The sequence below is a fragment of the Scomber scombrus genome, chromosome 15 (genome assembly GCF_963691925.1).
Source record: "Scomber scombrus chromosome 15, fScoSco1.1, whole genome shotgun sequence".
Lineage (NCBI taxonomy): Eukaryota > Metazoa > Chordata > Actinopteri > Scombriformes > Scombridae > Scomber > Scomber scombrus.
Window position 1 is genome coordinate 17,344,193 of NC_084984.1, and position 13,975 is coordinate 17,358,167.

The 13,975-nt window shown below is 39.4% G+C and overlaps 1 protein-coding gene across 1 annotated transcript in view; it reads left to right on the forward strand.

The window, feature by feature from the left end:
- Positions 1-10,840, forward strand: part of cacna1bb (calcium channel, voltage-dependent, N type, alpha 1B subunit, b) — a 177,110-nt gene extending 166,270 nt beyond the window's left edge. The window contains 6 exon segments of the mRNA XM_062434601.1: positions 310-439; positions 558-668; positions 3,227-3,265; positions 6,083-6,344; positions 9,485-9,712; positions 10,194-10,840. Coding sequence (XP_062290585.1) covers positions 310-439; positions 558-668; positions 3,227-3,265; positions 6,083-6,344; positions 9,485-9,712; positions 10,194-10,735 — 1,312 coding nt within the window. The 3' untranslated portion in view covers positions 10,736-10,840.
- The last annotated feature ends 3,135 nt before the right edge of the window (positions 10,841-13,975 follow it).

The window sequence follows — 13,975 nt, forward strand, 5'->3', positions numbered from 1 at the left end:
ACAGTAAAGACTTGCTGGATGTAATGTAACTACGAACTTGATTTTCATTGTGATGGATTGCACAACTCAAGCAACTTTCAAGATTATGCTAATTGATTTACATACTGTTCAGAAATGAATGCATAGCAATATCTCCCTGAAATGTAAAAAATAAAATAAAATTTGCAAAACCACTGAGATAAAAATGTTACGAAACTATACACAGTTTTTTGTTACACCAAAATGTATTTCCCCAATTTATCCCGATTTGTCTGATCAACACTGATAAGCACTAGTGTTACAGTCACGACTCTTCTGTGTCGTATACAGACTTAACCAGAGGAGTGCCATAAAACATTCCCAATCTGGAGATGTTTCTCAGGCAGCACTGAGGCCCAAAGGCCGGAGGAAACTACAGAGAGGCCAGTCAGAGGATGTGCCATATTCCACCAGACCTCAGGTACGAAAACACCCAGAAAACTCTGTCAACTCAACTGTTATTTTACACTATAATTAACTGTGAAGTGTATCTGTCAGCTGTGTTGCCTCCACACGTACAGTAATTGTTGTTCTTTCAGGAATCGGTTGAGATGAAGAAGGTGGAGAATATCTCAGACACAGAGGAGTATCCCAGCCTGGAAGGCCACTGCAGAGCAGCGTCTCTGCCCCGACTGAATGCTGAGTACTACGTAAGCTCTGCAGTGCTCATGATGCTATTCATCTAGTTTTACTGCTCACAGAATATTTATCTTTAGTTTATTTACTTCTTTTTCATTCCTCCGATAATTAATATAAGGCTTGAAAAATACCAACACTGTGGATATATTAGATTTTCTGAAATAATTAAACCAATGGTTGGAATAGGAGACTTTGAAAAAGGCTGAAAAAGGCTGCTGGGTGGTATTGGATTAGTGAAAGAAGCGGTAAGCTAACACAATCGCTCTCTGTCAGTCCACATTAGTTCATCCTGCTCACCCTGACCTCTCCAGTCTGACAAATTCACTTTTTTTGTTTTTGTTTTGTTACTGTGGAGGAGACTCAGAATAGAGATAGTTTCAGAAAAATGGATGACGTATGGTGAATCTGTTGATTATTTAAAATAGAAAGTTAAATTACTGCTACAAACAAATAACTCTATGGTGTCACATAGGGGCATAAATATATGTAATGATGAATACCTGAATGCCACACACTCTGATCTTGACTAATTATAACCAACCATATTATCAAAAATACACCCAATGCAAAACCTGAGATCTCAGGTGGTGCTACAGTTTCTCACTATTGTCATTAGCTCAATAACTGTATGGCCAGTTCAGCTGCAGCAAGTGTGCTGGACCTGAAATTAATTACAAAAATACAATAGAATACAAAAATTCTGTATAAAATGACAGATACATGGTGTGTAGTTTGCAGGAATGTCTCTGAAAGAGCTTAAAAGTCCCAGCCCAGCCTCACTTCTGTTTTACCACTTTCAGATGATTTTATCGAAAAGGAACAGATCAACATTTTATGAAATAGGATAATTTGCTGTCTTTACGATAGATATATAAAAGATTATTCCCATAGTCATGTTTCAATGTTTAGTAAGGAGCGCAAGGTGATTAACCTAGCCTAGCCTAGCATGAGAAACACACTAGTTACAAGAAATAGAAAAGTATTCATTGATTATTTTACATTTCTCTTTGTACTTTATGCTAAGGAAGGCTAAGTGCCCTCTGGTTATAAATCCATACTTAACACACAGACATACTGTAAGTGTCATATTGATCCAAAATGTAAAAAAACAAACAAAAAACGATTCCTTTACTTTCTTTACAGGTCAAATATTGAGTCTTCAGACATTTTAGAAAAATAGATGTTGACTTGAACTATATTTTTTATGAGTGTTCAATTTAACAATGATGCCTCATAAACAAGTGCATAAATCCTTAAAGGACAAATTACCAGGTGATATCAGAATATTGTTTTACAGCAGAGATCCACAGTGTTTGTATTGATTCCACTATTCCTGATTTTTAATTGTCCTGGTTAGACGATTCAAATGATAATCTTCATCTAGTCCTTTTGCATTAGCAAATGAATGAGAAACTCATTATAGTCTATGTAAATGATGATCTTTAACATACTAACCTGAACACGTAAATTCAGTAGGTTAACTACTTTAATGAGTTCTTGGAAATTGTGAGGCTGTTATTCTTAAAATGTTAATTCCTAATAATATTATTCATCTTTTACATTTCATACAGTTTTCACACTCACACAATCTAACCAGCTGAGTTTTGCATGACGGCAGTAATCCTCCTGTTTTTATGACTTTCTCTTATTTTCACCTTATTCTAAATCGTTGACTTTTCTTACTGTCATTTTGTGAGTTACAGTAGCTGCTCTTGTCTGCTGCATATCGATGTCAAGATGCTTTTTCCGGCCATCGTTTTTCTATTTCCTGGATTGTTTCACCTGTCTGTTTAGCGTTGCTGTTTGTTTGTCTGTCTCTGTGTGTTTCTGTCTCCCTCTTTCTGTCACGCTACTCTCTTCCCCATTCACTTAACATGTGCTTTCCTTATGTTTATGTTGCTTTTTTGGTCACTCTCTTTCTCTCTCTCTTGCTCGCTCTCTCTCTCTCTCTCTCTCTCTCTCTCTCTCTCTCTCTCTCTCTCTCTCTCTCTCTCTCTCTCTCTCTCTCTCTTTCTTTCTTTTTTTAAAGGATAAGGCTGGTGTTTTCTATATTTTTCCTTTTGTCAACAAATCTAATGGAAATGTCGAAACCAACAATGTGTTACCCAGTTTCTAAGAAGGCTCAGTAGTTTGCTCAGACGGGTGGACACTCAGTTTTAGCAAAATTTTAAAAAACAAGAGTGAATAGTATTTTTGTTGACTATATTCAGCTGTGGATTAATCTAAAGTTGGTGCTCTAGTGAGTATTTACAGCATTATGGTGATGAAGGAACAACTGTGTGGCTCATTTACTTGTTTTTATTCATTGTTCATCCAAAATTGAACTCTATACCACAGAGATATAAAATATGTCAGTCTTAAGATGCACAGAAAATACTAACTAGTAAATTAATCCATTGTTGATTTTGATCTTTTCATGATATTTGTTGACAATAAGTGAAAAAAAGAATATCACCAGCCTTAGCCTTTAACTTCTCGAGTCTCTCCTCTTCTGTCTTCCCTTTCTCCTGATTTTGATGCCCACTGCTAATGTTTTGCCCACCTCCCTCTTGTGTGTGCTGTCTGATAGCGGAGCCACCCTCGCCACGCCCCTGGGACCCACCTGGCAGTATGTACCACCTGTTGTGCCACCTCTTTGTTTCTCTTCTTCTTCTTTTTCTTCTTCTGCTCTCCCTTCCTCTCGTCCTCTCCCTCTTTGCCTTCTTCCTCTCTCATGTCTGTGTTTGCCTCCATGTGTTCCTCTCATCTCAATGCAGAGGTCACACCGTCCACACATACATATACAGTACACAGAATATACTCTGCTCATTCCATGAAATTGCATATAGACATACATGCAACACACAAGTTTACATTATCCATCAAACATACTCAGATTATATCCTTCGAAAAGTATTGGTATGTGTATCTGGGGCACTCCCCCCTGCTTTTCAGCCATTACCTAAAAACTACAGTGCTACACTTTGGTAAAATATATGTGTGTGTGTGTTTCGTTATGTAGTAACGTAGTAACGTAGTAGTGTGTAGTATTCTTGTGAGTGTGTGATTGTGAAACAAGGCAGGGGCAGTGCTACTGCTTTCCTGCTTTGAAATAACTGTATTTTCTTTTAATTACCCGTCCAACCTTATCTCATCTTGTCATTTGATGTTACATTCAGTCTTAAAATCATCATTCATTAAAGACAAAGGCAAACAGAAGTCTGATATATGTTTTCAATATTTTATAACTCCTCACCTACAGACTACTACTAGAGATTTTTCTGCTTTTTATTAATGGCGTTAATTTAATTTATCTAAAACGTAAGATTTTAAGACTGCATAGTACATAAAATGACTTGGTAATATCAATATTTTTGCACTGTTGTGATATTGATGTGTGACTGTAGCTACAGGCTGCACTGTGGGGTAGAAACAAGAGGAACAGCACAGCCACCCCAAACCTGCCTGTGAGAGAGCGGTTATTTTGTACGTCATATAGTAGGAATTCAATTCCCACCACTTGTGGTTTCTATGAGTTATACAGTTTATTCATCCAAATGCATTTTTTAAATTTGGAAACTAACTAGAATCTCCCATATCTAGTCACTAAAATAATCTGATATAATCTAGGCAGTAACCAGCAGGTGGGGTGGTAGTTTGGCTCCTGTTCCTGCTCCCTATCACATCAGTGTGTTACCTGGTAGCTGTACCGGTCAGTAAGATAAGAAACAGGTGGGGTGAGTGTCAATGACCTCAAAGCTTTAGGAAAAGTATAAATTGGAGGTATATTTGTGAGTGAAAGATTAAGGAATACACCACTGTATATTAAAGCAACTATAATCAATACTTGGATGTGAGTCGCTTGGAGTGACAAAAAATAGATAAATTAAAATTCCTTACTCTGCAGTTGCCTTAAGCACTGTAGAGTGTAATAATATATGTGAGCTGTTTACTACTGTACACTACTGGCTCAGCACCAAACAGCAGACATCCATACAAAGTTAGATATTAGCTGGTTAACATAGTGGAGCATTAAGAAGCTTAAGAACAACATATTTCCTTCAGGAGTTGGAAGTAAACAAAAACAGATCTAAAAACAGGGTGAATTCCAAAGCTTCTGCCAATGTTGATTGACATCTTTGGGAATTGTAAATAGATAACTGCACTCTATTGTATGTAAACAAGTTTGCCAACTTAAAATTCAATAATATGTTAGTCTCCTGTGTACAGTTTACTTCTGCTGCCCATAAATAGTCATAAATCAGTTAATCCAGGTATGTAGAGCAATTAAAAAAACCCTGAAAATCTTGTTTTTGACCTCCAGTGGTTTAACTTCTCACCTTGCTTCAGCGATGTACAAGTGTACTCCAGGACTCTGTGACCTCACTTTTGGATGTGGTTACAGCTTGTGGTTAGAGGTGAAATAGGCTTGAAATTTACCAGAGAAGGCTGCAAGAAGGTGTTAAGTTACTCTGTAATGTTTTGACGATCATAAAGCTGTTAATGTCTTTTTTTGTATTGGTCATGAGCAACAAAAGCAAGCATAGCTGCACAAAAGCAGTATAACCAAACAGTACATAACTGGTTCATGATGAGAAGAGTTCATTTGTGAAACCAGGTCACCGTTAGAATTAATTGCCAGTTTGTGAGTCCAACATGAATACAGTTGTTTTTCATCTGCAAAGGAACGAGCTAATACATTTCAGGCTAGCGAAGGGAACATGAACATTTTAATTGCATAGGCAATCAGGTTTATTACAGGGAGAATATTGAAAGCACTGAAAAAAATAGCTAGAAGCTACAGTATAATGCAGCGGTTCTTCTCATCGATGCAGTAGTCAACATTTATAAAGCTTCCATCCATCTGGTGAGTTTAAATGTTTCAAAATTCCTCTCATTTTATGAATGAGTAACTGAGCTGTAAAGATTCCCTCTGATAGCCGTTCAGGGCCGTGATGTGGTATTTGTAAAGCCTTCTGTCTATTGTTTGATATGTAAAACATAAGTGTTCAGTGGAATAGTCTTTTAAACAGAACATAATGATCCGCAAGTATTAGCTTTTTACAAATGATAACACTTCTTCCAAAGGTTAGAAAGTGGTCCATTAAAAAAGCAAAAAATTCAACACAGGTCATTGTCCACACCCCATCTCTTCTTTGTTCACTAGCAGAGACGCCTGCTAGCTTACAAATGCTTAAGTTCTGTAACTATAAGTATTCAAGTTCTGTCACAGATTTATTCTTCTCAAACCTTTCTAATATCTGTGCCTGGAGAAGAACGGGTTGAACGTCGGTCTTAGACGAAAGGTTGCCGTCCACCGGTTGTGTTATGTATGTGTCGTGGATATATTGGTGATCCAGTACAAGTGGTTTGGGTTAAACCACCACTGTCGCCCCTCTCTCTACATCCTACTCACACCGTCTACTTTTCCTTTTCCCCCCCTCAGCCGATTGTCGACCTCAGTCCTATAAGACGCTCGGCATCCTCTCTGACGCCGCAGTACCACCAGGAGGGCGGGCTGAGGGAATGTAACCTGGAACGACCAGACCTGGCCCAGTCCTCCAGCGGGTCAGGGCAAGTCCAGGGCCAGGACAGGGCTCACCACCATCACCACCACCACCGATGCCATCGACGCAGGGACAAAGACAAAGACAAGAAGCAGAAGTCCCTGGACAGAGCTGCATCAGTGCAGCCGTCCAGCACTGTCGGTGAGACAAAGAAATGAATGAAATGATTGAAGACATGATTGTACAGATGTTCATATTCTCCAGATGATGTATCCCTCTGACTTTTCCTCTAGCGACACCTTGTCCTTGAGGGTGACATTTATTATATGCTTGGAGTGAAATGTCTCAACAAATTTCAGATGGATTCTGGTGAAATTTGGTACAGCCAATTATGTCCACCTAAAGATGAAGTGCGACAACTGATCCTCTGAGTTTCCTCAAACACCAACATTAATAGTTCATGTGTAGTCCTAATCAGCACTAACTTTCACAATGTAGTGCGACATATATCTATTTTATGAACTGCATGTCTTTTATACGTCCGGTCAACCTGCTCTTAACTCTACATAACAGTATCTTTACCTCCACCCTACAGTTGTAGGGTGGAAAATGGATCACACAAATTGTATCAGCCAGGTGAGGCTGAGCAGCTTTTCAACTTTTCAACTGTCTAGTTCTAATTAACACTATATACCAACACTAATACTCTAATTTGTGGTGCCTCCATTTCCTCTAATAGATGACATCTCAGATAAAAGATAACATTTCTTGTTTCATTCGATGCTGCCGTCCTCCATGGCTTAAACATTCACCAACATTGTTTCATTAACTTTAGCTACCACAGACAAAATAGACTTGGTGGCTTTCAGTTTGAATCTTTCATGTAATGTTATACTCATGAACCGATGGTGGACCTCTCCCTTCCAATGCTAACTTACCACTTTTCCCCTAAACTCAGCAACAGCTGGAAAGAAGTGAACGCTCACAGAAAGAGAACTTAGCTTAGTTAAATTAGCATTGGCTAAGCATCAAAAACATGCTTGGTGGTGTGTTGTCTTTTTTTCTTTTTTTCTTTTTGGTAGCAAGCTAGACTAGTTGACTGGCTATTTAAAGACACTGAAGTGATTATGAAAATGATCAAAAATGCTACAAAACACTATATACAAAAACAAACAGTAAATATTATGAGCAGTATATACTTAAGTTTGAAAAGGGGAGTAATTGGAAAAGCGGATATATGTCACACTACATTGTACAAGTGGAGCATTTTTACAATATTGCAAGCTAATGAAAAAAGAAATAACATTCTAGTAAAATTTGAATTCATAAGCAACTTACTCAAGAGTATCCTAGGAAATGAAGTGAAATTTGATGTCCCATTGCAATGTTATTACCACCTGTGGCCACAGTGGCCGCTGTTCTGCAAAAGTTCCACAGTTTTGTTTCACATGCTTCATTATATTTTGTAGCACTCATCTCAAACAGTAATTAAATGAAAATTACATTGAGCTTAATACTCATGAACAAAGAATTTTAACAAGTTTAATACAGGAGCATATTTTATGTTGCTGAGAGATTAATTCATGTCACAGTGCAATATTATTACACATAATACAGTGAAGAGAACATCCACATAGAAACTTGGCATCTCTTTCATGGGGAGACAGAGATAACAGGCCAGGCTTTTCCTTGCAGATCACTTGGATGTCTGAGCATAGCTGCAGAAATTCTTTATAGGATTAAAGTGCCATGATTGGGTTATGTAGGTGAAGGGGTTTTCTGCCGCTCTTTAACCAGGGATTTGACATGTCAGGCTTTCCATCTGATAAGCAGAAAGCGCTGTGAGCTCCGAGGAAAATCTACTTTGCTGAGGATTTTTTTCCCTTCTTTTATGGGTTGATCTCTTTGTTTCCTGTGACTTCATCAGTCACATTTATACAGTACAAACTGAGAAAGGTTGAATTTACATTTTCTTGCCTTTTGGAAGAGCTTGGTCATGTACACGCACACACACACACACTCACACACACACTCACACACAAATCTGATTCTCCAGGGAGGACTTTTGTACAGTTCATCTATATTCCCTTTTTTTTAAAAATACTTCTGACACAGGAACAGGGTGCGGCAGCAGTCACCGACTGTTTGCCATGAGTGAGGTCACGTCTCCCACTCGAGCAGAACTTTAGGATCATCTGTAAAATGCACTGTCTGCTCTACTTTTTCATACTAGAATTAGATCATTCTATGCTGAGGTGCATTAAAAATAAGAAAATATGAAAGGACGATCACTTTTTTTTAAAGGTCTGTAACATTACTTTTTAATATTTGTTGCTTTACATCACTACTAATCATCTGAAGCAATTTAATGTTTTTTTTTCTTCTTAGGTTTAGATTTTATGAAAACTATTCTTGAGCCTGCTCTTAAATCTGTCAGTGTCCATAAATGCATCACCGAGAATGATTTTCAAGATAGTTTCTTGAAGCAAAGATAACGACAAGTTTGACAAGAAAAGTACAAGTCTTTGCAGGTCCAATTTCAAAGTCTTTGCAGGTTGATTTTGTGTATGAAGTAAAAAAAGAAAAGAAAAAAAGATTAAAGCAATGTCACTTTTTTCACATGATTTTGTGGAATATAGAAGGAAGGTGGTCGCAGTCTTTGTTTGCCATTGGGGATCGTCTGCTAGAGCGATTACAGCCTGAGAGCTGGTGGCAGGGTGTTTTTCGTGTTAACACTGGAGGGCAGCAGCTGGGCTTTATTGCAGAGATAAAAGGCCACAGCGGACAGGTCCAGCAGAGGGATTTATGGGTACCTCTAGCAGAGATAGCAGAACATCCAGCAGCCCTCTCTACATCTATTAAACTGACAGGAACGACAAGAGAGAGAGATAGAGAGAAAGAAAGAGTTTGGTTTCTTGGAGCTGGTCATTCTAGAGGCAGATCTGACATATCAGAATGATGAATAGGCTTCTGTGTTTCTGTTGTCGCAGTTTTAATCTGACAACCGAAGAAAGCGATTCCACCAAAGTCCTCTGCTTTATGCCTCACAAGCACTCTCTAGAAAGAAGCACATACACACATTTGCCTTTTATTAGCGGCGTAATGAATTCATGGCACAATATTACACAGTAGACAAATATAATGATCGTGGAGCTAAAAAATGGATCACACAAATTTTATCAGCCAGCTGAGGCTGAGCAGCTTTTCAACTGTCTAGTTCTAATTAACACTATACACCAACGCTAATACTCTAATTTGTGGTGCCTCCATTTCCTCTAATAGATGACATCTCAGATAAAAGATAACATTTCTTGTTTCATTCGATGCTGCCGTCCTCCCAGGCTCATTTACCGACCCTTCAGCTGAAGGTTTGTCCAGAGAGCGAGCGAGGGAGCGGGACCGCAGCCGGCCTCACGAGAGGAGGCACCACTCCTCAGCAGGAGAGAAGCAGCGTTACTACTCCTGCGAGCGTTACGGCAGCAGGGAGCAGTGCCACGCCAAGTCAGCCGGTCCCAGTCGATCCACGTCTCCAGGAGAGGGACCCGACACTGTTTTCCTCAAACAGGTGAGTTATATGTTATATGTGATTAAAGACCAAAACTGAAGACAGAAAACAAAACAAAAACAACCTAGAGCAAGCAGAAAGTGAAGCTGAAATTCAACACCAGGCTCTGAATGTACTGACACTGCCCGGAGTATACATCTACATCACTGCAGCAAGGTGAGTTGGGTAAGTTTAACCACCGGAGGTCAGAAAAAAACAAGATTATGATTAAGATTTATGATAAGAGATTCAGAAGAGGTTTGGGACACAAAAAAATGTTGTTCACACTCCTCAGACACATCACTACACATGAAGATCTACATTAACACCCCTGCAAACAAAGGATCAGGGATTGGTGATTTTATCTTGTTTTGTTAATGATGGTAAAGCAACTGCTCTTGTAGATCCTTTTAGATTCTTCACATTTGTCCCTACTTGTTCTTTCTACCGATACATCACCTCATATCACATTTTGTTTCCTCAGCATGGCAGCGGGGTGATTAAAGCCGTCCCCGTGATGCTGCCGTCTGGTTCCAGCACGCCCGGCCGTGGTCGCAGGCAGCTCCCTCAGACACCCCTCACCCCTCGTCCCGCTGTGGCCTACAAGACCGCCAACTCCTCGCCCCTCCCGTCCGGTGCCAGCACCGCTACGACGGGGCACCAGACTCGTTTCAGCCGTGGCCTTTCAGAGCACGAGCGCTTAGTCGGGGGCTACGACGAGTCCCCGATACCGGTCACTCGCATCGGTTCAGACCCTAATTTAAACCGGCAGCTGAAGGACGCTTCTCAGCAGGCCCTCCTAGAAGAGGCGGAGGACTTTCAGGACGCTGTGAGCAGCCACGGAGGGGGGGCACGCTCTGCCAGAACAACCTCAGCTACGGCCTCGGCTACGCACGGAACTGCCGCTGCGCCCGTCACAGTGCCAACCACTCAAGGCCGGGCGGGGGTGGTGCCTAATGGGTACCACTTCACCCTTGGGCTTAACTCTGCATCTGGGAGCAGAGGAACAGGGAGTCTCAGGGAGAGGGATGAAGAGGACTGGTGCTAACATGGCAGGAAAGCCTGGAAAGTGGTTGGTGTTAGCTGAGGGCGGGGCAGCTTGTCAGAGATGTACAGCGAGCCGGTGGAAAGGCAAGATATTTAGGAAGAAGCCAGTCGGAAGTTCTGTAAAAGGGGATCAGAAAATCATTCCAGCTTTGTAGTGTTACTCCTTTTTTATACAACAAACTGTTTAAGGAAAAAAAAGACACAAAGGACTTTTTCTACCCCCTTTACTTGCACTGAAATTATAGCACATTTGAAGACCCTTAAGTATTTTGCCTTGGCCTGTAAAATCAGTGTTGGAGCAGAAGACAAAAGACGAAATCTTGTCGTTCTTTGAGTGAAACGACGAACTGTTTTCAGACCCAATCCGATGAATGCCTAATCCACGGTATTAACGGCTGCTCACAACACTGGGTTTTTAAAAAATTAATTTTTCATGATCATTTGTTTTTATTTTTGCCATTCAAGTGAGACAAGAGTTTCAACTTGACCATACTGATTCTACCACCAAATGATTTTCTTCCTGTTAGAGGTAATTGCCAAATTCTGAGCAGAACAGATATTAGGAAGACAGTTTAGGTCTTAAACTTTTCTGCCGCCACACCCGACAAACACAGTGAGTAATGTGACAAACTGTTACTACAATAAAACAATGTGATGGGTCAGAGTGGGAGTAAATGATCACGTTTTTTTGTAAATTGTACCAGATGTAAATTTTTTGAGCGCACATAGGGACTAGATCAACTGTTTTCTGACGTCATGTGGCTGAATAACCAAGTGCCTCGTTTTTTCCAAGATGTATTAAGATGCAGCCTGGCTTTGGGGTCGGAGGGACTCGAACATGCAAGTAGAGGATGTAAGTATGTACACAGCTGAGAAAAAAAGTGTACAGAACAAAGCTCTTGTTTGTGGTATAATGAACAGAATGCAAAAAAAAAAAAGAAGAGAGACTTTTTTTTTTTGTACTGAATTTTGTGGTAGGTAAGTCAGAATTTACAGATCCAAAGTAAGCAATGTAGTGCATGCCAGGGTCTTGAACTTCTCAAAAAAAAATAGTGTCTGTACTTTTGCTTAAGGGTGTGTGGTAAGCATTTGCCTTTCTCTTACAAATATACTGCCAGACAGTTGGTAGGAAACGGTCTCTGAATGGGGAAAAGTGCCATTTTTTTTTTTTATTTCTAATCAACTTTAAAAGAAAAAAATCCACATACTCCGAAACAATCGCCTCCTCAAGCATACAGTATGAATCTCATCTCTGCCATATTTGCCCAAATGTCTTGGGTTCCCTTTCTTCTTCACTTCTTTCCTCTGAGTGCAGTATTGCGTGAGGGATTCGGAGGTTCGGAGGCGAGGTGACCAATAAAGAGTTGCGTTGTCGCTGCTGACTGTTGACTTAAAGTAGGGCTATGCAACAAGACGACACTCCATCCGCCCTGTAGCTTTACCCTCTGGATTCTCCAGGTTCAGGCTTTAGTGTGACTGCGACCAACTTTTACATTGTGTAGAGTTGTAAATTGTAAATGTATTATTATAATGATGTACAGTTAACTGAAAACACACAGAGGCACAATTGGTATCAAAGCTGATATATGTGTGTGAATCACAGGGCATTTTTGAAGTTGGCAAGTTTGACTGCATGACGCCTACCCAGATATTAACCACCCCAAAATATAAAATGGTGTTCTTTTTCCGGACTTGGGTCAAGTTTTATTTGAAATGATTTTTGTGTGTGTATTTTTTGAACTTGCTTAGAGAACTAGAGAGACCTGATTAATGTTTAATTTTACTGTCAGGTATTCTGCTGGCCACAAAAGGCTAAACTAAGAGCTAAAACAAAGATTAAGATTCTGGTATATCTTGGGAATTGTGGACAACAGTTTCTTGAGCAAGATACTAACAGGAACATCTGAAAGGCCTTTATTAGTGTAATATAAGTGAATCAACCTTATATCAACCTTTTTGTAGTTTCTTCACTGCCAAATCTGCACTAATCTTTTCAGGGACCTCTGAATTGCTGCCCAGATCTCAGAGTTTTTATTATAATACAAAAATAATATTAGCCTATAATTAGTAATAGTAATAATAATACATGATGAAGTGAAAAGTAAATAGCACTCTCTCATCAGACTAACTCCACACACTAATAACCTCAATGCAGCCTATCAAGAAAAACAGAGGATCACATCATTTGTTTTCTCTCACCTCGAAGAGAGTATTTTGTGAGAAGAATAACATCAGAAAATTGGAATAAACACCATTTTATGATTAATATGATACATTTTATGATTATCTGCAGTTCTGTGGTGAAAGTCCAACTTAATTCTGGGACAAGAGTGGAATATTCCTCAAAGTAATCATCAATCACAGGAAACCCTTTGACCTGACCTGGCTGAACCTGACTGGTACAACTGGTCAAATCTGAGGCCCGACACCTGAGGCTATATTTGACCCTCATTTCATCCTTTTGCCGGCTGTCATATCTACTTAACACATGACATGAATGGAACCTGACAAAGTAACAGATTTCAGGTTGGACTGCGTTGTTGCATAAAACTTTGGAGTAGAATTTAAGACGTTACCTGTAACCTGGAGGCAATGAACATGATCCTGCTTGTGTCTGTTTATTCGTTAGTAAGCAAGATATCACAAAACTCAACAGATTTGAATAAAACTTGGCAAAAGTTAGTGCATTGCTCAAAGAGCAAGTTCATATTTTTGGTACAGATCTGGGATATCTCAAAATTGTAAGTTTTGAACATTTTTCGCAAGTTTTTCATGAACTGCTGCACCTGTATGAATAAATTAGATGTGGCACACATAGAAATATGATAATTATCTGTATTTTGATACAAATAACATGAAATTAAAATAACAGATGTCCAGATGTCTAGATGTCTAAATCTCTTGGTGCTCATTGTCTCGCTCTGACTCGACTCAAAGCAAGTTAAAGAACATGAATTATTTGCAAATACGATTTGATCCAAGTCTGATTATTTCCTTGTGTCCTAATTTAACTTCTTGTAGTCTCACAAGTGTACAATCTATTTGATGGATCATCTAAAAGGAGACATTTTAGACTTTAAAGCAATAAGGTCTAACTACAGTACGAGAGTGGCTGTTTTTCCTAAAGAAATAGATTGCTTGTCATCTCATTGTCTTCAAACATCTCTGTAAGTTGCCATATTGGAGCAGCAGTAGATTTAAAGAAAAATCCTACATTTTTAGACCTCAAACCAGCCCTACA